This window comes from Brachycentrus maculatus, unplaced genomic scaffold, assembly GCF_059751285.1.
Source record: "Brachycentrus maculatus isolate JH-2025_06_01 unplaced genomic scaffold, ASM5975128v1 h1tg000158l, whole genome shotgun sequence".
NCBI classification, from domain to species: Eukaryota; Metazoa; Arthropoda; class Insecta; order Trichoptera; family Brachycentridae; genus Brachycentrus; species Brachycentrus maculatus.
Window position 1 is genome coordinate 50,876 of NW_028280911.1, and position 27,319 is coordinate 78,194.

Here is a 27,319-nt window from a genome sequence, read left to right on the forward strand (position 1 = left end):
GTGCTGAACGGTACACATCACAAATAATTTTAACTGTCTTCTCAAATCTAGCCTCAGTATATTTTGATTCTTAAGAATGTTAAGTGAAGCAAAACAACTGTAGGAAGATAGCCTTCAACGCCTAGTCGAGCTAGTACACAATTCCGTACCTTAAGGTGCAGATACTTCAATATATTTAGGTTAATTCATATGTTAGTTATCCATGTACTTGCACACAATGACAAAGGATCATTGTGTAATAAGATTTCATCATTGTGAACATAATACAAGTAATTGACCCTCACAAATGTAACCAAGAGTGCATTTTAACATTATTCCAGAATGTAGATGTTCTTTTGAAGAATTTACCTTCAGATATATGTGTACTTATAATTCTAACTACATACCAGTATTTACAAATAGTGAGAGTGAGATGATCTTTAAAAAAAAACTAAAAAAACGCATTTGTTTGCTAAATCGTTTCCACTATCTCCTGTTCCCCAATTTTAATCACACTGTAGCACCCTTGAGGTAGGATTTTCCGAAAGTGGAGCTATATATTTTAAAAAAAAAAGGAAAAGAGAAATTTCTTTAATGTTTTTCGCAGATACTTTGTGGCACATTTTATAAACTTTATAAAATCAAACAACTTTGTTTTAACCACTTTTTTTATTATTAGTACCCTTCAACCAACCGGTTTCGACAAGAACCTTGTCATCACCAGGGTTTATTAAATTCTAAAACATTAAAATACGCATGGTTAATTACATTCCCTTACCAAAAACTTCCACACTCCGTACACCATATGAAAATATGATTTAAAAAATATTATTCAAAAATATGATTTAAAAACTCCTAAATGTTATTTTTATTGTGCATTGCGTAGCAACTCCAAATAAATAAAGAGAAATATGTATTAGTTACTATTTACAAACGAACTCAATTTCATACTATTTCTGTGAGCATAAGCGGATCTTTATTAGAAATAGGTATCAAATTGTCATAGAGTGGGTTCGAACCAAGAATCTCTGACTTGAGAGTCCGCGACACTTACAACGGGACCACAACCCGACACGATATAAATTATCCAAATGTATTATTATAAATTATACACACACATCAGAGCAAAAAGTTAACTTTTAGGAATTTAATAGTAATTCAGCAAAAACAAAAACAAAAAAGCGCTCCCCTATACTGTATCTATCTCTCATATTGTGTTTTAATTAATGTAATGTAATTAAAGTAATGATACATGTAATATTCAACGATACAATATATTAAAAACCAGTTACCTCTCTAATAGAGTATACTGCTTATGTTAACGATTATTTTTCTTGGCCATCTGTAGATTTTCACGGATGTTCAGACGTATTTTTTGGGTTATTAAACCATTTATCTGTACCGATGATGCTAGAAGCTTTTCCGAAAGATTGTGAACGTGAAAGTAAGATGTTATTTTCTACACAATAAATAAACCTGAATACGCTTATACGATTCTTGCAAGCTATTCATGGTAATATACGAGTATTATTATGCCCTTAATTAAAATACGTGTGAAAAAAAGCGGAAAAGTATATTTTTCCTTTCAGTAAAGAGTTAATCAGCTGTGTACAACCTGAATCTGATTTCCGTATGCAATTATTTGGACTGATTACATGCTCGCAGCTACATGCTGCGTAAATACTTGTGTACTTAAACTTACTTGCGGAGAAAGTTAATGCTGTATGACAGTGGTCCCCAACCTTTTTATACCAGCAAACCAGTCAAAGTTTGATAATTTTGAGAGGGGAACGTTGGTTGTTGATATTTTAGATGATTTTGTTTTATTTTTATGTTATTTTATTTGTGAATTTAACATACAAAAATCGAGTTATTCACATATACGAGTATGATAAAACAAGTACTTGTACCAATTACAAAATTCCTAAATAACTAACCATCACGCCGCTTCCCCACAGGAGTACGCAGAGAGTATTCTCTGGTATTGGTATTGGTATGGTGTTCAATAGAACACCACACCAATCTGTCTTTGCACACAATCTTCGCCTCTTCTAGATACATACATCTTTTCAAACATACACGCCGATTATTCTAACTTCTGACCTGACCACTTTCAAGTATTTAAAATACATGATTATACCAAGTTTTACTCGGTCTTCTTCTGCTTCTATTATCAATCACATTCGCCTGAAATGCGTAAAAATACCTGGGACAAGAGTAAAGGGGGAAGTCAGAAAAATATTGAGATGTCAAAAATGTCAAAAAAATGTAAATTGGAGAAAACCCAGATTTGTGAATAACTATTTGGACACACTTAAATGTTGTGAATTAAAATTTTTCATTGGAGATGTTCGATTTTTTTAAGTGTAATTTTAATTTGTAAGCACTGTCTTGGACGGCTCAGTACCATTTAATCCACGGACCGGTACCGCTCTACGACCCGGAGGTTGAGAACCACTCCTGTATTGCACTTCATACTTGTAACAACACTTGCACGAGGGTAATGCAAAACCACTGAACTGCTCTTACATATGTGCAATCGATTAGTATTAAGAAAACGTAATTTAAATACAAATATGTTATTTGAAGATAATGGTCCCATTTTTTCTGCGGCCATGTTTATTTTAGGCGTATTCTATACCGTAATATTATCAATAATTTATTTTATTGATTTCATACAGAAAAAAAATTATTTCAACATAATCAAGAAAAGTGTGTTGAGATGTGAATCAAATGTTTGAATAAAGAAGGTTTGGGCATGTGAATCAAATGAATGAAAAAAGAATACTAAAATAAATTTATGAGGCAAATGTAGTTGGTAATAGAAGCGGAGGAAGACCGAGGAAAACGTGGTCAAGTAATTTAAAAAATTAAAAGTGGCCAGGTCAGAAGTGCAAAATATGGAAATGGAATAATCGGCGAGTATGATGAGGAAGAGGCGAATATTGTTTGCAGATAGATTGGTGGGGTGTTTTATTCTCTTTGCCTACCCCTGCGGGGAAGTGGTGTGGTGGTTATAGCTTAAAAAATATCCTTTGAATATCAAAAGTAAATAATCGTTTTAAAGTAGGTATGTTTATAATAAATCTAGAATTTCGCTTCCTTTCTACAAAATATTATGTCAACATCTTACAAGCTATTTCATGGCAAAGTTTCTCGATATCTCTCACCATTCGCTTTGATATATCAAAAGACTTAAGTAGACAACTTAATTTTTTGACATCACTATCTCAAACAACTTTGTAATCTCCCTGTTTTTGAAATTTTATCAAATCGTCAAGGAAAGTATATTTATTATACGAGTAGACCGATGTGAACACATCTTTTATAACCCGTAATATCAGAATTCTTACATATTTATTCAACACAATTTTACTAGATGACTAAATAATATAAGATTCGGTGCAGCATTTGTATTCTGAAGAACTTCTTTATATTTTTTTGTTGCTGTATTTTCAATACTGGTTCGATCAAAAATTTATTTAAATTTAAAAACCTTTTTACTTTATATCTAACCTTATACCGATGACTTAATTGTTATACAATCGATAATCAACTGTTCATCATATCATCCCCTGCTATGATCCCTTACATTTCTCCTTCTCAACTCCTTACCTGAACCTACTTTGCAAGCCCTCCTTGTTTTTATCATTTTACAATTTCATAAATATTCCTCTTCTTTTTTTCTTACCGTTATTGGCACCCATTGATCCATAGGATACTGCATCATATCGACGCTCATATTGGCATTAAAGGAACATAACGGTAATAATTACACAGAACGGGGATCTTATAAAACAAGAATGAAAAACAATAATTCTTCTTATTTTTTTAACATCTCAACAAATATAAAGAAGAATATGGAAGACTGGGCTTTTACGGGGATTACGACCATCTCACGAATAGATGTCTCTAGTGAAATTCTAGTGATTCAAGAACAATGTAACGAAATTGGATCATATATATAGAACTTGGGTAGTATGGTTGTTACACACGTGTAAAGTGATCACTTAAACCAGCCTATGACGGTCGTAAGCCCCGTAAATGCCCAGATTTCCATATTTTTCTCCATCTTTGTTGAGATATCAAAAAATAATATGAAACATCACTCCTATAATTGGAGATAATCCAGATTTGTGAACAAGTATTTAGTCACACTCAAAATGTTGTAAATAATACTTCTTTTTATCGTTGTTGTTAATATTGCAGAATAAATGGATAATACCCATTAAAAGAGATCCAAAAGTTACTTTTAAAAAGGGTCCAATTTTAATCGTTAAATAATCATTCATCGTAAGATAATCATCAACCCTTAATCAATTCTCAAAATTTTCCTTTAATATGTAAACGAAGACAAAGAAATGTGTAATTTTTTTCAGTTATTTTACATACTTAGTGAAATAATTAATCAAACATCGTATAAACTAGGATTAAAAGAGCTATTAATAATTGAATAACAGAAGTGAGTACATTTAAACTAGATCTTATCATTCGCCCATATCATCCACGATTGCATGGCTAATGATAAACAAATAATGTAAAACAAGTTTCAATAAAAATAAACAAGTTTTGTTAAATGTGCCCTAGGCACGGGAAATCCCAGTGAGGAGACATAACTGTGGACTTTAATTTTGAAATATGTAAACGATTTTTTTTAAATAAAACAGATAACATATAACTATTAAATATTTCATGTACGTGTGGTTTGTACTCCTTTACTCCCTTATTATACAAAATAAACTTGTCCATAAAATATTTTTCAAACTACATTGAAGCATTATATAACTAATTATTAAATGGTTTAATATACAATTATTATACAAATATATTTGGGTTTTTTTTCTGGGGATGTTAATAAAACTGAATAAAGAGTTAATGTGCAATGTATGTTGTTATCATAACAATTGCAATTTTTATTAGAAAATATAGTTTGTACAAATCATTATAATTACAGTTTTTAATTTGATATGTTGATAGTAATATCAAAACAATTTTCTACAAATTATTAATGTTTTAGACGGTTAGGTATATGTATACAAATAATCTACCGTTTTTTATGTTCAAAATGTAGAAAAAGTTGTGTTAAAAAAATATACATTGTGTTGGAAAAGGGAAAATAACTTTTAGATTATATTGCTCAAAGTACTAAATATTTGGCTGTAAATAGTGTTAATAAAAATATATTTCTCAGCGATGGAAATATATGCGTTATAAAATATTTTATCCATGTATGTTTACTCAGGCACAATATATATTTTAAAGTGTTGAATCAGATTGGGAAAAAAGGCACTAGGGGTTAGTGATAATTGTTTATTTGCAAAAACTGGAGTAGTGGTGTAAGAGTATTGATTTATGTGTGTGAAAATTATTTATATTCCCTTTTGTGTTACCGTGTATAATGTTTGTGTAGATTAACGCGTGTTTGTGTGTTTGTGAATTTGTGTTTGTGTATTTGTGTGTTTGTGTATTTGTGTGTGCGTGTGTGTGTGTGTGTGTGTGTGTGTGTGTGTGCGCGTGCGTGCGTGCGCGTGTGTGTGTGTGTGTGTGTGTGTGTGTGTGTGTGTGCGTGTGTGTGCGTGTATGTGTGGGTGTGTGTGTTCGTGTATAATTGTGTTTTCATGTGAAGTCTGTAAATGAATGTGTATTTATGTTCGTGTGAGTGCAAATATGTGATTGTGTTATGATATAAAGTGCATAATTAAATGTGTATTTGTGTTGGTGTGAGTGTATGTGTGTTAGTGTATGTGTTTTTGTGAGACATTATGTATAAAAGTCTTTTCGTGTGAAGTGTAATGTGTAAATGTATGTGTAGTAATGTTTTTGTGTAACTTAATGTGTAATTGTGCTTGTGTGAGAGTGTATGTGTCATTGTGTTTTAATGTTTGTGTTTATTTAAAAGTACATGTCAAATATGCATTCATGAGTGTTTTCATGTAAATTAATGCGTATTCTGCGTGTACAAAAGTAAATATTGTATTTGTGTCAAATGTATGTGTATTTTTTTGTAAGTGATATTATGTGGCTTTAAGTTCAAAACAAATGGTAAAGAAAGGGTTAAGGTGCTGTTAATTTCAAATTTAATAAAAAAATAATATGACGTGCATTAGGAGTTTAAAATTAATGATAAACTATACATAAATATATATATCTTTACAAAATATGTAAGAATAAATGAAAATATTTTTTTTTTTAATAATATTGCCTTACCAAATAGAAGGTGTGTTTTCTGTGATGATTGTGTATCCTATTTTGAGAATGTAATAAAAATAAAAGTAAATTTTTCGGTTCATTTTTTTAAACGTGTAATTATAATATATCAAACGATTTATTGGCTGTAAGAAAATAAGTGAATGATTTGTTTTGGTAGTGCATTCTCAAAAAATATAAATAATTTATTTGAAAATATATGTCATGCAGCAAATGTGTGGTGCCTGTTGTAAAAAAAACTCGTTTGTGTACTGTCAATGTGTAAAATAGAACAGATTTATTATAATAAAATATAGAATAAAGCTATCATAACAATAAAAAGCAAGATTAATATATAATATAGTGTAGGAGTAGCTTAAAAGTTAATGGTAAAGAATAAAGTTATCAGGAGTGCATGAGATTCTACATGTGGCGGGTGTTGCCAAAGCCTCCGTGGCCAGATTGCGAAGCGCCTTTGTTGAATCCCATTTGAAGGTTCATTTGACCTTCAGACGCGCGGAGCTGCTCTTCTGTGAAGGTTCGCTCGTTCTTATCCGCCATCTTGGGTCCCAGTCTTGGTCCCGTGTATTCTGGGTGCTTTTGTGTCTGTGAACGAAGAATAACAAACAATTCTAATAATCCACTATACTATGCATAAAGCTGAGAATAGAAATGTTTAAATGCTATATTTAGCATTTATTTTCAAATAACATTTCGAGTGTAATAACAAAAAAATCGTTTTATTTCTTTGTATATCATTATTAACGTTCAAAATTAGAATAACAGTAGCCAGTATGTATAGTTGATCGATGTTTCTAAATTACTGTGGCAGCTTTTCTAAGCATTTGTATACCCAATTAAGTTTTCAACAAGTTTCAAGTCATTCAGTAGGCGTTACGAGTGGGGGAAGAAACTGTTAGAAATTATGTAAAAGTAAATTTATAAATACTTACGATTCTGGCAAGTGAATAAAGACATAATGTAACTTGGACGATATTTCGGCGCTCGAATAAATCAGCCGTCTGGAATATCTCCTCCTCCGGTACACCGTATTTCTTAATGGCGGCCTGAAATCTAAACAAAACAGAAATAGGTACTTTATTAAAATCTGAGACTTTGTTTACAAAAAACAACGGAAAGCTTTTAATCCCCCTTATATTACACAAACAACTGCGTATCTGAATTTAAAACATAATTCATGATACTTGAGATATATTTTGAAAGAAATCTCCCTCTAAAAATTCTGAAATAATTCAATAGTTTTTGTGTAATGATCGAATTCGTTTATACCTTTGAACGTTCTCCATCAACTGGAAGTTAGTTCCCTTTTCTTGGATTTTCTTGATTGAGCCGGGGGCAATTTTGTTGATGAGTTTGCACAGAACGATTCCATCCCGCAGAACATCTTCGTAAGGGGTGCCAGGAAGGGGTTCTCCAAGAACTTCGTAAATCCAGCACAACACCTCCTTTTCCTGATCCAAACTGCGAATCTGCAAGATTCATTAATAATTATCAAAAATACCATCCGTTTTCGATCGACGATTACCAGCTTACTTTTCAAATTTACTGTAATACGAGTACATCTCGGAAAATATATTTGACTTTATTTTCATTTGTAACCGTTGCACACGAATGTATTTTTATGTTAGATTTGTCTAAAACTGTATTATGCCTTTGGAACGGAACACTGTCACGTATCGCGCGGGTGTAAAAGCTTCAGGAAATTTATTACAGATATTTAACGTTCCCAGAATAGTTCTGAAAATGCAAGACTTTAGTTTAATGAGCGACACAGCGTATGTCATAAAGTGGGAAGTTTTCCTCTTTACTCTTTCCGTTCACTCCTTGTTAAACGCGTTTTTACTGAAAGAACGGATTATTTCATCTCTCGAAATATCCCCTAAGCAGATGATATCACTGCTAAACTAGAGACCGATTCGAACGCTGTAAACAATAATATACGTCAATAGGATGTTAGTAAACTACTGAAATAAAACCGTTTTATGTTAGTGGGGCGATTTTCATAAACAATGATCGTAATTCTCACTTTATCTGTTATCGTTTTACATGAATGTGTTGGGTTTTGAAATATACTTAACTTATTATTTATAACAGTATATTATCCGTTAATTTTTAAAAAGAACTTTCATAGTATAAACATATTAATCTATAATTAAGCGATAACATTGTATGGCAAGTAATTAATTCGAATTGTTTTATAAAAAAAGAATTTCATTATTATATTTCATGGTTTTTAGTGTTATATTGAGATTGAGTATTTTTTTATGGTGTTGGCGAAACACGACAAAGTGTAAATATAAAAAGTTTTTCATTCATTTCATTAATGAATTAATATGACTACAATATTAAACTACAACTGTGTTAATTGAAATTAATTTTAAGCTTATTAGACTGTATTTGTATATAAACATATGCTTAATTTTCTTAAAATATATCTATAAATCAATATTTTTGTAACAAAATTATAAAAATATGTATGTTACAGATTAGTTTTTTAAGAAAACTCTTTTTTTTAAAATAAACTATAAAATCACTAATTAATAATAATCAAGAATAAAGACAAGTTTCACGATATTTTATGATTATGCACAAGATGGTGTAATTGTTAGATGGATGGCACTTGAAAACATACCGGCATTTTGGTAAACTTGACTGATGGTATACAAACAAGATAACACCACCGAACTAGGATGCTCCGCGGCTGTCGTTTAACTGTCGCAAGAAAGCTTGCGTCGAGCTTTTTGCTTGGGCGTCCCAACGCCGACGCGACGCCTCAAGTAGTGGGGAGACGCCCCAACAACTTTGTTGTTTTTAACAGTTATGTCAGCATTGAAAAAACATTTGGTTAAATTTTATGACCTCACTTAAACTTACTTATAGGAAGTTGTGCGTTACAGACAATTGTTAATCGTAAAATAATAACTGTCTAACAAAAATTATTTATTGAGTGATATGATTTCAAATTGATTTTTTTGTTGCTTTTATTCTTATTTAATAATAATTTTTGTGAGAAATGGTTTCATGATATGAAGTCAAAATCCGTTATTTTTTTTCTCTCTCAATATCCCTTTCTATAATTTACAAAATATTGAAAATATTTTTAGTTACCATAGGTTTTTAGTAAAGATTTGTGTCATCGATGTATTACAAAACATTTATTTTAATTGACAGATTTATTTATTCATAGCTCTTAAAAATAATTGTATATATTTTTTTTTGTTTAAAATTCACATTTTTTCACATCTTTGGCATCTAAATTATTAATCTCGTAATATAATCCTATCCTTATAAAACTTCAGGAAACGTTCAATAAAATTGACAAAAAAAACGTCAGTATAAATTCATTGATATGCATCATTACCATTGGGAAAGTATTTTTAAAATGTATTTGTGAATTTTTGTATTTTTTAAAAATAAAAAATCAAAGTAAACGAATTGTATTTAACACAACAATTTTGAGTAGAAAAAGTGAGAAGCCAGGAGCACAGAAGTCAGATTTTAGTGAGACTTAACGAATCTCAATTACGTATTAAAATTTAACATTTTAAAATAATTATAAGGCTGTCTTCATCTACAGGCTGAATGTGTAAGTCTAAAATATACATTTTTCTACGGATATGTCATATGTTATTTTAAATGAACGTTTATATAAATGATGATTAATAGGATTTTTTCCTTGGTAATTTATGTGTACCAAACGAATAAGTGAAGCTTAAAATAGACATTGAAATGGTAAATATAAAAATAGTTTTACTCCACGCGATCTAATTTTTGGCATCCATTAGCCCGTGTAGGTGAACGAAAAAAGGGAAAGATTAAATCTTTAAAGTTTAGACAGTGATGCAAAATGGCGTGTAATTTGGAAACACCTCTCATAAACTTGATGGATTTTTTGTTACATAATTATGTAAACCAAATATTATTTTCGTTGCTAAGTCATTAGCTGATTTATTAAACGATTTCATTAAGTATCTTTTATAAATATATGTACAAAAATATAAATCAATTTTAGTACGATAAGTAATATAAAATATTGCATTGATAATGTTAAAATTTACAAAGAAAAAATACAGTCGTTATATTTTAATTTTATACAGCATCATTCAATATTTATATGATTGTATTTAGAGAATAATATAGTAATCGAAAAAAAAACTTTAAAATACATTTTATTAAAGTTTTTAAAGTGGTTGCCAATGTCATTTAAAATATGTCGTTCATATCTTTTTAAATATGAATAAATAATAAATGTAAATGGAAAAGTAGTTGTTAATATAAAATGGTGTACATTTGAAAAATGTTTTAAAATAAAATCCAGTTAACTTTATAAAGATTTCTTAAAATACATAGAAAAACAAAAAAAATATTGAATAATATATTTTTTAAAACCGATAATTTTAAATTGATTTTTATTATAAAATCATTTGAATCAGATCGGAACTAAAATAAATATTATCATAAATTTGATAATCTTATAATGCATATCACTATCGCAAAAATATTTATATATTCGTATACCTATACGTAGGTACATACATGTTTACAATGACACACATTGTAATGCATTTTTTTCTTCTTAGTAATCCATTTTTAATGTAATTTTAACAAATAAAATTGAACAATTAAATAAAAAGCTTTACTTCAATTTCTGAAATATAAAAATAAATGTGTGCTATTTCATTGATAAACGAATTTATTTATTTAACTCAGTAAATAACTTAAGCCCGATAAATATTGGTGTTTCCTCGGCCTCGTGCCAACGTATCTATAAAAATATACCCTCCTAACGACTAGTGAGTTTTTGGAATTAGTGTGAAACTCGATAAATAGTATGCTGGAGCTCTGAATTTGGATGATTTATTCGCTAGACTTGTACTAAAAACAGCTTTATATGTGACACGTGGTCGCATTAGTTTTAATGGTTGGTTTTGTAACAGAGTACATCCGATAACATCTTCACAAAAATAATATTCTGAACTACCAGGCGATTTATATTATTTCTCGTTCGGGTAGTTTTGGCGATAATACAATATTAAGCAATTATCATATTTGAATCGAGAAATTGTGAACCAACCTGACATTATCAGAGTAGATTGTGTTTTACATCAGGAATTGATTTAGAACTGAAATTAGGGGATTTTACGTATTATTACGTAGTTTATCGAAATATCTGTGTAAAATAACAAAAAAAATATTACATTGAAGCATTTATTTTATGGTTCAAACAAACAAAAAAAATACGTTTTATTTTATGTTTATACAACATAATTCACTAACATGCTTGCAAATACTTATATTTAAAGAATAATTTAGAAAAAAATTAGAAAACATATATTTTCAACATTTTATAAATGAGATTGTAATATAATGGTACAATATTATAAAATCAACTAAACATTTTATCCTGTATATTTTTGATAGTTAATTGAAAACATGAAATTTATTTGGTAATATTTAAACATTCTGAGAAAAAGCGTTCAAACAAACAAAATAAAACTAAAAATGCTTGATCATACTAGGAGTTTTACCTAACGTCCAACTGATTTTGAAATCTAGCTACGGCTTATGCAATACTGCTTATCATGTCCCTACTCAGGCTTCAAATTTTTATGTTTTCTGGCCTATGCCAACTCGTGAGTGGATTTACTCTTTATGTTTAAAGTTAAAATTATTTATTATTATATTATTTATTTAAATACTAGGAGTTAAACTCGCGACGAAGTTCCGTTTGCAAGACTAATAATACCTGTTCTATGAGGCCCACATTTAAATGAATATCCTCTTAGTTAACTGTGGTTTATTGTGGTTTTTCCTGAAGGGAATCGCGGTGCCATTTAAACATTATATTTTTTTATGAAGAGCAAAGTTTTCGAAATTGTCGCAGGTAGCATGTGGCCAGTCAAATAATTTTGTTATAGTGAATAAATATGTCAAAACATGTAATAAATCACGACACTTGGCAGCTACGACGATGTCACAACTGATGAGATGAGTTGTTACTTTGTGACATTACATGGCATTATCAAATATTATATTATTTCGAATATAAAATTTTGGCACTTATATTCAGTTTTAAATATAAGTATTATCCACAACCTCTATCAAATATATGACTGTCCGCCTCTACAGTGTAGTGGTTATCATATTTAGCTACCATATCTAGTATGGTTTCGCTACCTAGAAGGGTAGCGAAACCATACTGGATACGGTAGCCAAAAAAACCCACATAATAAATATGTGGGTTTTTTACTCTAATGTATATTTAATATTACCCTAGACTGATCATCTCCCCTTCATCTAATTGACGATCAAATAAACTTTGCGTCAAATTTATGCAGTGCCCTATGCACCATTGGGTGCGGATAAGGATCGATTGCAGTAGTACATCAAATGTATGGTAAAGTATCAAAAATGATTGGTCAGTTAATTCAGGTAGTGTTGAAATTATTTTATGTAAGAAACACTGCCTGAATACATAAATTAATGGGTTTCCTAAAGCTTAAAAGGAAAATAACTGTTACATAAAATAAAATTTCATCTCAAAATAAACGCAATTATTTTTGAAATACACAATTTTTTAATGAATGTTTTAGCTGTGGGTCGACAATTTATCAAGCTTTTTATGAAAACCTGGAACCAATTAAGTTTCTTCTTCTCTCATGCTGTATATATAATATTAAGATTAATTTACGAGTGAAATTCCCTATTATGCTCTATACCCTTTTCTCAATATATTTGGTAAATAGTATAGAATAGCCTGGGAATCAAATCTGGGAATCAAATACGGCTCGGTAGCTAAACGCGCTAACCGCTACACAACATATTATATTGAAAAACTATTATTTTTGTTGGATAGTCGTAATGTATTGTGGTGCATAGTGGTAATTCTCAAATATTACAGAAATTTTGTAGATATCTCATAATTGCAAAAAATTAAGGCCTTACTCGCAATAATATCATTCAGTGAGCGTCCGGCAATGCGTAGAGCCGGAAAAAAAATTGCGTGACCTGATTTTTTTTAGAATTTATTTTGAAAAAAATATATTTGTATTTTATTAAACTCCTTACTTTACATTTTCATAACTTTTTCCTTTTCAAAACCATCTTTTAACAAAATAAAATCAATCCATAAAAAATGTTTTCAAAAAAATATAAATAACGTCAAATGTTACCAGGGTTTTAAGAAAATTAAGTTGTGATTGATCGAATACTGGGCCTTAATAAGGGAGTAATTTGCGCTATTCAATATATTACTTTACTAATAATTTTAATTGGGGCCTTTTTCCATGTAACGCAGTGGAACGGCTTTCCGGCACCTTTTTTCACTGATATATATTTTTAAAATTTTCATCAATATATTTTTACACGAAACAATGTTTGCGCTTACGAAATTATAATCTTTATTTATATAATTCTTCAAAATGATAAAATATGGTATTGTATTGAATAATTTTTTTAATAAAAGCTTGACATTAAGTGAGTTACGGGACCTTTTATGTTTAAAAAAAAGCCCTGGTTATAATGAAATATCCATTTACGACGTCGATTATCTAATGTCGTGTGCAAATATCTTAATTTCTGCATGCAAAGTTGCTCTATGGCCAAAAGCTGAATGGCGAATTCCCCGATTCGTGTAGGCGGGCGGGAAAACCCTAACTGAAACTGAGAAGCTTCTACACATAATGATTTACGGCAACACCACGTCCGACGTCCAAATTGAGCACTGCAGTCCTTGACTTATATAGCTACTGTTTGCATATTATTATTATAATTGGCAATGGCGCAATGTTTTATATCTGAAGACGCCTGGAGAATGAAAATCAAATATTTATAGATAGCGATGCCGGTTTGGCTACGATTCAGAAATCGATTCCTATAACACATCTCCATACTCTCGCATGTATTCGTTTTCCAATATTTTCTATCAGGTTTACATGTTATGTTACAAAGAACTTTATTTGACATAAAATTATATTTAAACATTATAAATAATATTTATATCTACAACATTTCGAGTGTGTCGAAATACTTGTTCACAAAATCTGGATTATCTTTAATTACAGGAGTTATTTTCATATTATTTTTTTCTGACGTCTCATCAAAGATGAAGAAGAATATGGAAGTCTGGGCATTTACGGGGCTGACGACCGTCATAGGCTGTTTCAAGTGATCACTTTACACACGTGTAACATTCACCAATTCTACCCATTATTGACAACCACACTACTCAAATTCTTGGAAGTTCTAAATATATTTATGAACAAATTTAAATGTAAATGCCCAGACTTCCATATTCTTCTTCATCTTTGATGAGTGAATGATGTCAAAAAAAATAATACGAAAATAACTCCTGTAATTGGAGATAATCCAGATTTTTTGAACAAGTGTTTGGACACACTCAAAATGTTGTAAATATAAATATTATTTATTATATCGGATACTGGATATGAAACATGTACTCGTATATGGAAGTGTTTTTAACCTATGGGCAAGTGACTCTGAATTCTAGCTACAGCTTATGCAACTTATCGTAACCCTACATAGGCTTCAACTTTTTAAGTTTTATACTCTACTCGTGAGTGGATTTACTCTTTATGTTTAAAGTTACTATAATTTTATGTAATTCATAAGTGAAAATTCTAGGCAAAAACATGTCTCAAATGTTCAATAATGGACAGAATGATGAACGTTACACAAGTGTATAAATTGATCGCTTAAGCCAGCCAAATGCCTGGTCAAAAGCCCTGTAAAGCTCAAGCTTTTACATACCTAAGCATAAGCAGTTTATGTGCAGAGGAAAGGAAAAATATTTCAACTAACTTAACCAACACCAAATTATTATTTTGAGATTTTTTTTTAAAACATGATTAGTGTTTTCGATTTGCAAAAGTCTAAAATATTTAATAAATATTTGTGAATGTAAATAAATTTTGTAACTGATTATTTTTTCCTGTTTTCCTGTGCCAAAAAATAATTGAAAAGAAAGATTTTCTTAGATACATTTACCACTTAATTAGTTGCAGTGAACGCGGTTTAATAAAAAGATAATTAAGTCGTCAGAAATAAAAATAAAACTCATTTGATAAAAAATTTCTGAGTTCTTAAATAAACAAAGGATAACACTTTTCATGAAATGACCAATAATTGGTTTTAGAGGCTTGTCTGAAGGTGGGAATGAAAAAATATATCTGACAAAAATTTAAAATCTCTATAGAATTTCGTTTGAAATTGAATGTTTGTATTTATTTAGGAGTCTCGGCCAATGACATTAAAATTTAGAAGTGTTATTTGTAAATGATTTTTCATTCCTATTAAGAATCCTCGAATGCCAAGATCTCCCCCTAACGCGCGCTATAATCCATCACCGAGACAGTATAATCATCCACTCGCGCTGCGTGTCACTTGCAAAGACGTTTCAAATGAAAGTAACAGAGAATCTTCATTAGAACTGTGAGGAAACATGGTCCTGAAATGAAATCTGGCTCCGTTCCCAACGTTCAACGCTTACAGCCCCTTGAACGTTAGAAAAATTACGTCAGAACCAATTCGGATTTATGTATGTAAACAAGTACCTAATATACACTAAACTATAACAAATTTATATCCGATAATGATGAATTTTGAACCTTAATTTAAACCTTATTCCAAACTTTGAGGTTTAAAAGCCTCTAGGGTTCATATAGCATATACATGATACAAAAGAAAATGAAAATATACATAGTGAGAACATAACATAAAAAATATTATTGTACAAAAAAAACACTAAAAATAAAAGAAAACTGCAGATATTTATAAATAAAATGTAAATATTTAAATAGGTTTAAAAATATATACATATGTATATATATATATATATATATATATATATATATATATATATATATATATATATATATATATATATATATATATATATATATATATATATATATATATATATATATATATATATATATATATATATATATATATATATATATATATATATATATATGTATATATATAATTCATCTTTATTCTAAGCCTTGAGGTAAGTGATCAAGCCTCTAAAACGCTGAATTGTATTGTATAAAACATACAATATATAAGGTACAATTTTTTTTTTAAAGTTACACAATTTAAATTTAAATAAGTTTGTAAGTAAATAACACTACTCAATTTTTTGGAACTCCTAGATATATTATTACTCTCATGATACAGTAGATTTGTGAACAAGTATTTAGACACACTCAAAATATTGTGAAATTAATTACTTATTAATCATACAACAGATCCAATTATAAATAGAACAAAAAAGATATGTAGGTACTGTTTAGTTTTCAGATTTTGTATATTTCTTAAATAATAAATTCTGTTGTAAAATATTACACTTAAATTAGTAAAAGACAAATAGATATAATGTAATGAAACATTTACAATAGTATTTTTATGTGCCAAGAAGAATGACAGACCTACAAGATATATAGTATTGTATTGTAGTATACATGGAGACTAAAATATATATTCATCGTCTCATTCAGAAATAACACCTGTTCGCAGTGTGCGTATCCAACGAAAATCGGTGATAAGCTGATTACAACTCTCGTATCTCCAATTAGTTAAACATGTGTTTATCTTATCCTGTCATATTGCGGATGTTGTAAATCCATCAAGATTTCATGATGGAAACCAGACTTTATCAGAGCAGAATGAGTCAAGGACGCATAGTGATATGATTATTAATTAACAATCAGATAGGCAGAGAGAATGGAACGCCACAATTATCTGTAAACTCATGTCTTTGTAAACAATTTTCGCCTAATCCACACTCATGCATCTCCTCATACATTCTTCTTTTTCTGACCCTTATCCGCGCCCAATGGTGCATAGGGCACTGCATCGTATAGAAACAGTGTTATCTTGATCGTTAAATACACGAAGGAAAGGTGATCAGCCTTCCGCTTCAGGTACCAGTCCAGGGTCATATTAAATATATATTAGACTGAAAAATAACTAATATTTATTTTGACCCTCTTGGGAAGTGAACCCGGGACCTCCAGCATGGTAGCCAAGCGCGCTAATCACTACACTATGGAGGCGGATAAATATCATACATACCTGCCGATTTATCCAACTTCTGACCTGACTATTCAAGCATTTGAAATGCTTGATCATGCCAAGTTTTCTTTGGTCTTTCTCTGCTTTTATTACCAACTCCAGTCGCATCATAATTTTGTTTTACTGTTCTTTATTCACTAATTCTATTTACATACCCAAAACATCTCAACGCACCTTTTTTAATTGTATCGATAATGCTTATCTCAACCTTGCATACTTTTCTTTTATCACCATTCAAACATAAATATATCACACATAGTTTAAATATGAAAATGTCAACAACTTCTTCATTCATGTTGAGAAATCAATAAAAAGCTTGACAACACTCTCTTATTATTCATACCCTCCTCCGTACCCAATGATGCATAGGGAACTGCGTATAATTGATGCATTGTTCTATTGATCGTTAGTTATATGAAAGTAAAGGGATCAGTAAAAAATGATGAAATCAGTGAATAAAAATTTGGAAACATTTAAAATAGTTAAACTAAGAATGTGAAATTTACGTTATTATTGATCATTAAGGCGTAGTTTTCTAGTGGTAATTTTAGCTTCTGGTAGATGTTTTCTGTTTTAAAAAAAAGCTAAGCGGCAGCTTTAAAGGGAATCATAGATTTATATCTGACATTTCTACCGCCTGGCGACATTTTATGTGTTTCTGGAGTGTGTTATAAGAGCTGTTTCCATTTTGAATTATAAAATATTAACTTTACTAATCCTATTACAATTCTAGAATGTTTGAAACGTGTTTATTGACTTAGATAATTTTCTGGGCCAACGAGTTTATAAACAGATAATTCAGTCGTATCTATATTTTATTTTAATGTTTATGTGTATGCTGAAAAGTTTGAATTTGTGAAAAATACAATTAAAAAGATATTACTCAATTAGTGCCGAAAATTCTATATTGTTTTAAAATTCTATCTGAAATAAGAAGAACATATACTTATAAACAATTTCTCATATTTTTGTATAAATTATTCCTGTTTTGTCTGCCTCCGTGGTTAGGGTGTTCAGTCGCCATGGTGTATGTCCGTGATTCAATTCCCAAGGGAGGTCTAAATAAATATAGGTGACTTTTTACTACAATATTTATTTATTATCTATCACTGTTTGTGTTCGTCTTAAATTGTATTTTGTTTTTTATTTTTGGAAACATTGTTTTTTATTTATTTTTTTGTTTTTTTCTTATTGTTTTTATTTTATTAAAAGTAAAAGAGGTACTGAGGGGATCCCGAGGGGTGGGGACGAAGTGTCGGCCTCTGTCCGTACATCCTCCTCCCCCCTCATTAATTGAATAGAGCATTATTTATTTCTTCAGAAATATTTTGAAGATTTTCCTCTATGTGCAGCTGACAGAGAGTCCCTCAGGACTCTATAACTGCTGCGGGTGGATGCCGGGCTCAGATTAAAAAAATATATATATATATCACCCTGGATCAGTATCTGAAGCGCAGGAATGATAGTCTTGATATATGGAATGATAGTCCTTCAAAAATTGGCGATCTATGTAACACTGAGTCCATGTGATGCAGTGCCTTATGCTCCATTATTACGAATATGAAAAGATCCCTATTTTAACTTAATGAAAACGCTTTTCTCAATTCAAATATCTTCTTACTATGAAAGACATACCAACATTTTTTTGAGTGAGCGTAATATTCGTATACTAACTATATGGTATATATATATATATATATATATATATATATATATATATATATATATATATATATATATATATATATATATATATATATATATATAACATACATAAATACATACATACATGTATAATATTACTTTATTAAAGTGAGTTTATGTGTGTATACGTACCACTAGATTACTAGATGGTAAATATTTCAGCGCCAACATGAAAAATTCCTCGGATGAACCACTAATGCTTAACCCCGGTCAATAAAGCTCCCGAATTATTATTGTATGTTACACCACCCAGAGCTAACAGCTGTATCCAAATGCTTGAAAGTTTTTATGTTTCCTAAACACATTTTTGATCTCGCCTCGTGAAATCGTGAAATCGAGACCGTGAAAAGGCAACTTACTCATCAATCTTAACTTACGAATAAAGAAAGGTGTTTTTTTCTCCTCCGTTAATAATTTGTTAATTTTGATTTATTGTTGTAAGAATTCTTCAATATTGCATACCACCTTGTCTGTTGAAACTGGAAAATGTACAACTGTTAATTAGAAATTATGAATTAGGAATAAATGAAATTGGATAAAAATTTATTCGTATTCGTATATTATACATACTATGCAGTTACACCAATAAATTTCAGTGCAAAACTTATGTATTTTACATTCAATCGTATTAAAGTTTTTAAAATTGTTTATTTTTCATTCAACATTTTCAATCCATGAATGTATTTTCTTTTGTCTAGTATTCTAGATAAAACAATATTTAGATTTTATGTTATTATACACAATGCAGTAACACTTATAAATATTAAAATATTTCACGTTCAATCGCACTCGGGATTTTAAATCGACTATATTCAGTTATTACTTTATTATATACCATAAAGTTACACCAATAAATGTCAGTACAAAACATATATAATTCACATTCAACCGTACTCAGTTTTTAAATCGTTTATTTTGTGTTGAACATTTTCAATCAATGGATTTCTTCTCTATTTTCTAGTGTTCTGGAAAGAGGGAGCCTGAGCAGGAGATGGAAGCCCAAAGGTGGATCGAGACTGTCATCGGGGAAAGATTTCCTCCGGTGGCCTTCGAGGATGCTCTCCGCGACGGTATCGTCCTGTGCAAGCTGATGAACAGACTCCAGCCTGGCATCATCACCAAGATCAACGTCACCGGCGGTGACTACAAGATGATGGACAACCTCAGCCAGTAATAGCATATAATAATTTCAAACATATCAAAAATAGAATAAAATAACAACTATGTAATTTTTTCCACGTGAATTTTATTTGACCAGCAACCAGATTTCCCGGTTGCTGGTCAAACAAATTTCATTTGGAAAAAGTTACAAAGTTTTTATTCAATTTTATAAAATGCACCAAGAAATGTCAGAACAAAACTTAAAACATCAAAAATAATTGTGTCCTTACATTTTTATAATATTTTTAACATTTTGAGTATGTCCAAATACATGTTCGCAAATCTTGGTTTCTCTAATTATTATTTTACATTTTTCTGATTTTTTCTAAAAACACAAATGTTTTTGGACACACTCAAAATGTAGTGAATGAAATAATGTTACCGGGGGCGACTACAAGATGATAGACAACCTCCGCCAGTAATAGCATATGATAATTTAAAATACATAAAAATGTGTCAGGTTGTGGTCCCGTGGTTAGCGTCGCGGAATCTTGAGTCAGAATTTCTCGGCTCGAACCCGCTCTTCCACAATTCGATACCTATTTCTAATAATGAGCCGCTTAGGCTCGTAGAAAACGATGTGAAATTGAAGTATTTTTGAAAATAATAAAAACATAAGTAAGTATAAGTATATATTTTTTTAATAACAAAAAAATGTAAACGTACATTTCATTAATATTTTCAACATTTTCAGTGTGCCCACATACTTATTCTCAAATCTGGGTTTCTCCGCTTTTTGTTTGTTATTTTACATTTTTTAATTTTTTTTTTGTAAAAACACAAGGACACACTCAAAATGTTGTGAATGAAATAAATGGTCAAAGTTTAAGCCGCATAAGAATTTAAAATCAGGTTTTCAGGCATTTCCCAGTATGTAAAGTAATCAGGGTTTGGATGTTGCATTACAAACAAAATGTTCTCTGCTAAATAAAATCCTAATCTAAATCCAAACATTGAACGTCATGAAATTGATCATATATGTAGGTATGACTTCCTAAAATTTGAGTAGTGTGGTTGTGTTAAATACAAAAGTGCACGTAAAATAGACAAAATTTACAATTAAAATAAAGAATAATTAAGTTTATTGGAATGTTTAAAAAAAAATAAACTAACATACTAATCGTGCCAACTACTGTTTGCATTCGACATAAAAATAGTTTCTTAAAAATTTTCATCCCCTTTCATCTTTCTCCAGATAAAAGTAAGAATTTCAATCCGGAAAACTTTATCTTAGTTTTTTGGCTACTTCCCAACAATACAAAATTTAGTTCAACCATATATTATTTTTCATTCCGAGAATTTTTTAAAAACTAAATTGTAACTGAATAATATAGTATATGTAGGTTGATAAATCACATCCGCTGTCTTAATTCGCTAAATGTATTATTTTTGGCAATTACCCTCGAGAAATTAACCACATTTTTAATGTGTTATAATAATAAAACAGAGCGAAAATATAGTGACTTGGTAAATTTAAATTATATAATGCATAAATATTTAATACATATGACCTAATTTTTTCCAAAGATACGTCGGTATACCTTATTCCAAACATCGCAAAAGAAAATCAAATGACCATAAATATGGAAAACATTTAAAATAAATTTCAAATGAAACAGTTTTCAATTGAAGTATTTTAAATATTGCATAGTTAAAGTTATTTATATTTTACTGCATCTATTTTATTTATTGTTTCGGCATTCACTTTGTGGTGAGACATAATTAAATTCTAAATTCTAAATTCCACTTGAGTTTATTTTATTATGACGTCTTGTTTCGGAAGCTATGCTTCCATCTTCAGGTCTGAATATAAAGTTTTTATTTTTAGACCTGAAGATGGAAGCATGGCTTCCGATACTAGTGTTTTTCAATTTTATTTTAGGTAACATAAATTGAATACATTTATTTTAATCACAATTTAAAACATATTTAGAACAATTTTTTTGCAGAGACCCACCAATCCACCTTGTGTGTCTTGTCGGTGGAGTTATTTTTTAATACATTTTTTATTGTTTTTAACGATTTTAACCATAAGGTTGCATATTATATATTATATACACACAAAAAAGAGAGAAAAAAAGAATATAAGTATTTTACAAAATTTTAATAAAATAATCAGTAATAAGTAAGTTTTAATAAAATAATCTCAAAAAAAACAAGTGTTTTTCTTTTACAATATTAAAATTTATATCTACATATTAAAAACACTTGGTGGCAATTGAAAGCCAAAATGGATTGATTTATTATGACTCCGTACTTTTTTGGACATGCATACAATTTATACATACGTTTTTTTTTTAACAATCAAAATTTAAATACAGACTTTTATTATTCCAGGTTCCAGAAGGCATGCGTGAAGTATGGCGTCCCTGATGTAGACTTGTTTCAAACCACCGATCTGTGGGACAGGAAGAACATATCACTCGTAACCACTACAATTTTCGCCATCGGTAGAACTGTAAGTGATTGTTTTATGTACATTTTAAGGTAAAAATGTGTATAATACATAAATATCTGTCACTGCTTACTACCTTACAAATTTAAATATTATATATTTCAATCATTATGTTCTCCTGTAAGATTTTTTTACTAAAAATAGCTAATGCCGAGATATGTAAAGCGTTATTTAGTGATTACATATTCTTCCAACCCTTATCCACACCCAATGGTGCATAGGGCACTGCATTGTATCGACGCAGTGCTATCTTGATCGTTATTTACACGCGCTTCAGGGACCAGTCCAGGGTAATATTATATAAGTATTATAGTGTAAAATCACTTATATTTATTTTAACCCCCGTCCCCATGGGAATCAAATTCGGGACCTCCAGCATAGTAGCTAAATACGCTAACCATTACACAACAGAGGCGGATTGCAGAGTGATTACATAGATTTTGCAACATAAATTTAAAAAAAAAACCTTTTACATTCTTAGACAAACTACTCTCGTGAATCTTTTTAACCTGTTCTCACCAATGCGCAATGACGAAAATAATGGAAAAATAACGAAATATCCCAAAAACTTGGTTTTATTATTGGTTTTCCTTTAGGTTACAACGTACGTAGAGGATGAAGGTTAATTTTAAAATGAGAAAGCGAATTACTTCTTAGTCCGACGAAATAACTCATAATTAATAATTCCGCAGTCAAAAGGCAAAATTACTATTTCGACCAAAGCATTAAAAAAAAAACATAATTTATATTTTTTAATTTGCAGGCCTACAAGCACCCTGAATGGCGCGGTCCTTGGCTGGGGCCCAAACCTTCCGAAGAGAACAAGAGGGATTTCACAGAGGACCAGCTAAGAGCCGGAGAGGGCATGATAGGTCTCCAGGCCGGAACTAACAAGGGTGCTTCCCAAGCTGGACAAAGCTTCGGGGCTTCCAGAAAGATCATCCTTGGAAAGTAAAATGAAACAGGAGCAAAAAAAATATCGTTAATAGTCAAAGAATTAACCAAATAATAAATTGTTTGTCAAATATTATTTTATCATACACATATTGTAAACAGCGTATATTAATTAGATTACGAACATTCTATATCAACAGTGGTTTTTCTATTTATACAATATTTATATATCTAAATATATAGATTTGTAAAATGTAAAGATTTGTTACCTTGCACTTATAAAATCAAATTTTCTAATTATCTTCAATATTTATATAAACCACCCCAATTTTATTAATTCTCTATTAAATGCATGCGTCTCTAGGTATTTTTTGTTGTTAATATCCTATACTTCTTTGACTCGAAGCTTTAAATAAGTTTTCTATATTCAAGTAATTTTATTTTTCTAATGTGATTTAAAACGTAGTCATAAGCTATATATGTAAAATATATTTTCATATACTATGTAGTTTTATTTATATTTCTAATTTTACAAGTTAAGATTGAATATTATTACATAAATTATACTTTTACTGATAGATTTTATAATCATACGGCCTTTGCATGATCCAAATACATTGTCAATATAATTTTCAAATAATTTATTTCAAGTTACCATACCATAAAAAAATTAAATATATGCATACAATAATAAATGCGTTTTATTTACAAAATTAAACTTATGTTGATGTCTATTGTATTGATTTATTTATTAACCAATTGGAGGACACTTCATATTTCAATTTAGATCGCAATATGATGCATGCAAAATGTTGTAAGGATCATTTTCATTTTCTTCAATTTAATAACAACATATCGCTCACTCCTTTCAAGAACGTCATAAATCAAAAAACTTGATTTTTCAGGAGAACGTTTTTAAAGCTTAAAAATATAACACAATGTATTGAAAATAAATATCAAGCCACTTATTGAACTTTTTACTGTGTTACAGATCTTTTTAGGTAAAACCTGTCTATTGTATTGATTTATTTATTAACCAATTGGAGGACACTTCATATTTCAATTTAGATCGCAATATGATGCATGCAAAATGTTGTAAGGATCATTTTCATTTTCTTCAATTTAATAACAACATATCGCTCACTCCTTTCAAGAACGTCATAAATCAAAAAACTTGATTTTTCAGGAGAACGTTTTTAAAGCTTAAAAATATAACACAATGTATTGAAAATAAATATCAAGCCACTTATTGAACTTTTTACTGTGTTACAGATCTTTTTAGGTAAAACCTGGATGTTTTTTCTCCATTTGAAAAATATTTAGTATTTATAAAAAAATAATTAAACAATACCTTTTCTTCAAAATGCAAAAACAACATTTTGTAGCCCTGTAGCGGGTGAATATTATGTTAAAAATATGCCGCTTTTGCTGGTATATAGTACATTTTTTGGGCATTCCGAAAACATGCACAACTGAAAATTGACGATTTTTGATTTATGACGTTCTTGAAAGGAGTGAGCGATATGTGGTCGTCAAGGTCAAAATCAACGTGCTGTGACCAGCTGTAAAATAGAAGTGTATAATTCGGAAATGGAAATCTGTAGACGTTTAAATGATTCATGTAAGAAGCGTAGTAAATAACAAACTTTATATTATTTTGAGAAATAAAAGATTTTGTTTTTTGAACCACTCACATTTTTATTCAAAATCAACTAGTTTTGGCAACAACCTGTTGCCCTCTTCAGGGTTTATTTTATGACATAGCCTTTAGTCTTAAAAGACTTAGTCATAAAATAAACCCTGAAAATGGCAACAGGTTGTTGCCGAAACTAATTGGTTTTTAATAAAAATGTGAGTGGATCAAAAAACAAAGTCTTTTTATTTCTCAAAATAATATATCACTGTAATCCACAAGATTAATGCTTTCAATATTCAAAATACAAAAAAAAAACTATATACTTAACTTTAAGCAATGGTCATAAGGTGAGTTATAGTAAGATTTAAACCAATTAAGCGAGTTGTGATCAACGGTAAAAAAATAAAACATTTTTATATACTTACGTACTTATGTATTTATATATGAGTACTCCACTTGCAAACGGTCTCTCAATTTTTTTTAACCAATGGCGGCAATCGGTTGAAGATTAAATTTTCTACCGATTTGCGCTTTTTTGAGAATTTTTTCTAAGTGAACTGTCGATCGAGCGATTTTTGCAAGAGTATTGATTTTTGTATTCCATTTTATTCCTAGCTTAACGAGTTTTGGCAGATAATGTTGAATATGGACATTAATATTTTTAAATTTCTACCGATTGGCGCCATTGACTAAACTTATTTTTTAAGATAATGTTTGTATGTGGACTTCTCATTTATACAAAACAATTTATTATTATTATTTTTGTTTCTATTCACCCCAGCAATGGGTGATTAGAAATAATACAGAAATTTGACTTTATTCCACTATCCTCAGAGATAATTTTAATATTTTTCTGATTTTTTTTTTATCAAAAACAAAATTACCGTTGCGGTTCCGTGGTTAGTGTTGTGGGCTTTTGAGTCAGAGTTTCTCGGTTCGAACCCACTCTACCATAATTTGATACCTATTTGTAATAATGAGCCTCTTAGGCTCACAGAAAAAGTATAAAATTGAAGTATTTTTCTTTTGCCCATATAAAACTACTAAAATTTCAAACGTTGTATATTTTCTGACCGAGAAAAACCTCTCAAAATGCCAGCGGAAAATTTGCTTGTTCGAGAGGGCTACCGTGAATATTTGCGCGGCAACTGGCAACTTTCTAGACTGGCAACACTGGTGTAAAAGTTTGTTGGGAATTGCTGATTGTTCAAGATTTCGACAATATTATGAAAACAACAAATTCGTTACCGTCTTCTTGTCAAATAAAATTATACCTCCAACTGTAAAAATCGCAAATGATTTAACTTTTCGATGAATAATGCCTCATCCATTGGGTTTAGCCAGTTCAGCTGTCGACGAATCTCAAGGTTAGTCAACACGATTTGACACTTGACACCAAATATCAACGAAAATATTATCATTTTTGAAGCAAAACAAATGTGGTGTTTCTAACATAACCAGTGATATTATTATCCTTATGCTTGATAGTTACAATATATTTGTGAATATGGTTATTTGATGTATTTTACAATATAATTTAAATAGCGTGAACTGACTGCACATATTTCAATTGAACAACTCTTAGTACTGAAATGAAACTTGATTACGGCAACTTTGGACGTATTTACTATAGAGTTATAGCTTTTTATTCGAGACAGGAAAGATGGAACTAAATTATACATTTGTATTTTTTTAACACTTGATACAGCATCAGCCAGCCCACTTGGACTATAATAGCCATATGATTTGAAAAAAACAATACAAAAAATGTTTTAAATTTTTGTTGAATACAGGGTAAATATTCTTTAATCCGCTCATAGCTATATCATGTATTTAAGAATTGTCTGTTTGATAATAAATTGGAATTCCTGTCGAAGTAATGTACAAGTCTTAAAGTGGAGACTGACCGGAGCATTTCGTCGTAACATAACATGTTACGATGCGAGCATTCAGGTAGTCAGTACAGCGAGCCGAACGCTCCATCCATAGTTTCGGATGCTCGCCGCGAGCAATGTTATGACGTTATGTTACGACGAAATGCTCCAGTCAGTCTCCACCTTTGAGTAATGTACAAGTCTTAAGTAGGTATGCATATATTTTTTTATGCAGTCAAAACATATGTTTCAAGGTTTTAATTTGTGGTGAAAATAACTGAAATATTTTTGTTATCACCACAAAACAATATC

General features: G+C 30.0%; 3 protein-coding genes across 4 annotated transcripts in view; 2 read left to right on the forward strand and 1 right to left on the reverse strand.

Annotated features, from left to right (window-relative positions):
* The window catches only part of LOC148308511 (muscle-specific protein 20-like), a 32,537-nt gene extending 8,345 nt beyond the window's left edge, over window positions 1-24,192 (forward strand). The window contains exons 2-4 of the mRNA XM_088261564.1: window positions 19,949-20,157; window positions 22,486-22,606; window positions 23,367-24,192. Of these exons, the coding sequence (XP_088117690.1) occupies window positions 19,949-20,157; window positions 22,486-22,606; window positions 23,367-23,558 (522 nt within the window). The 3' untranslated portion in view covers window positions 23,559-24,192. The remainder of the gene's footprint in view (window positions 1-19,948; window positions 20,158-22,485; window positions 22,607-23,366) is intronic.
* Window positions 6,430-8,900, reverse strand: LOC148308513 (myophilin-like). The gene is made up of 4 exons (XM_088261562.1): window positions 8,819-8,900; window positions 7,456-7,655; window positions 7,119-7,239; window positions 6,430-6,771 (listed from the first exon to the last, which is right to left on the reverse strand). The coding sequence occupies exons 1-4, from the start codon at window positions 8,822-8,824 to the stop codon at window positions 6,589-6,591; spliced, it is 510 nt and encodes a 169-aa protein (XP_088117688.1). The 5' UTR covers window positions 8,825-8,900; the 3' UTR covers window positions 6,430-6,588.
* A 2,110-nt stretch (window positions 24,193-26,302) lies between the features above and the next one.
* LOC148308514 (mitogen-activated protein kinase kinase kinase 15-like) overlaps window positions 26,303-27,319 on the forward strand; it is a 30,304-nt gene continuing 29,287 nt past the window's right edge. The window contains exon 1 of one of the 2 annotated variants that reach the window (XM_088261556.1): window positions 26,303-26,500. In XM_088261556.1, the coding sequence (XP_088117682.1) occupies window positions 26,452-26,500 (49 nt within the window). In that variant the 5' untranslated portion in view covers window positions 26,303-26,451. The remainder of the gene's footprint in view (window positions 26,501-27,319) is intronic. The other variant, XM_088261557.1, reaches the window with a different exon arrangement.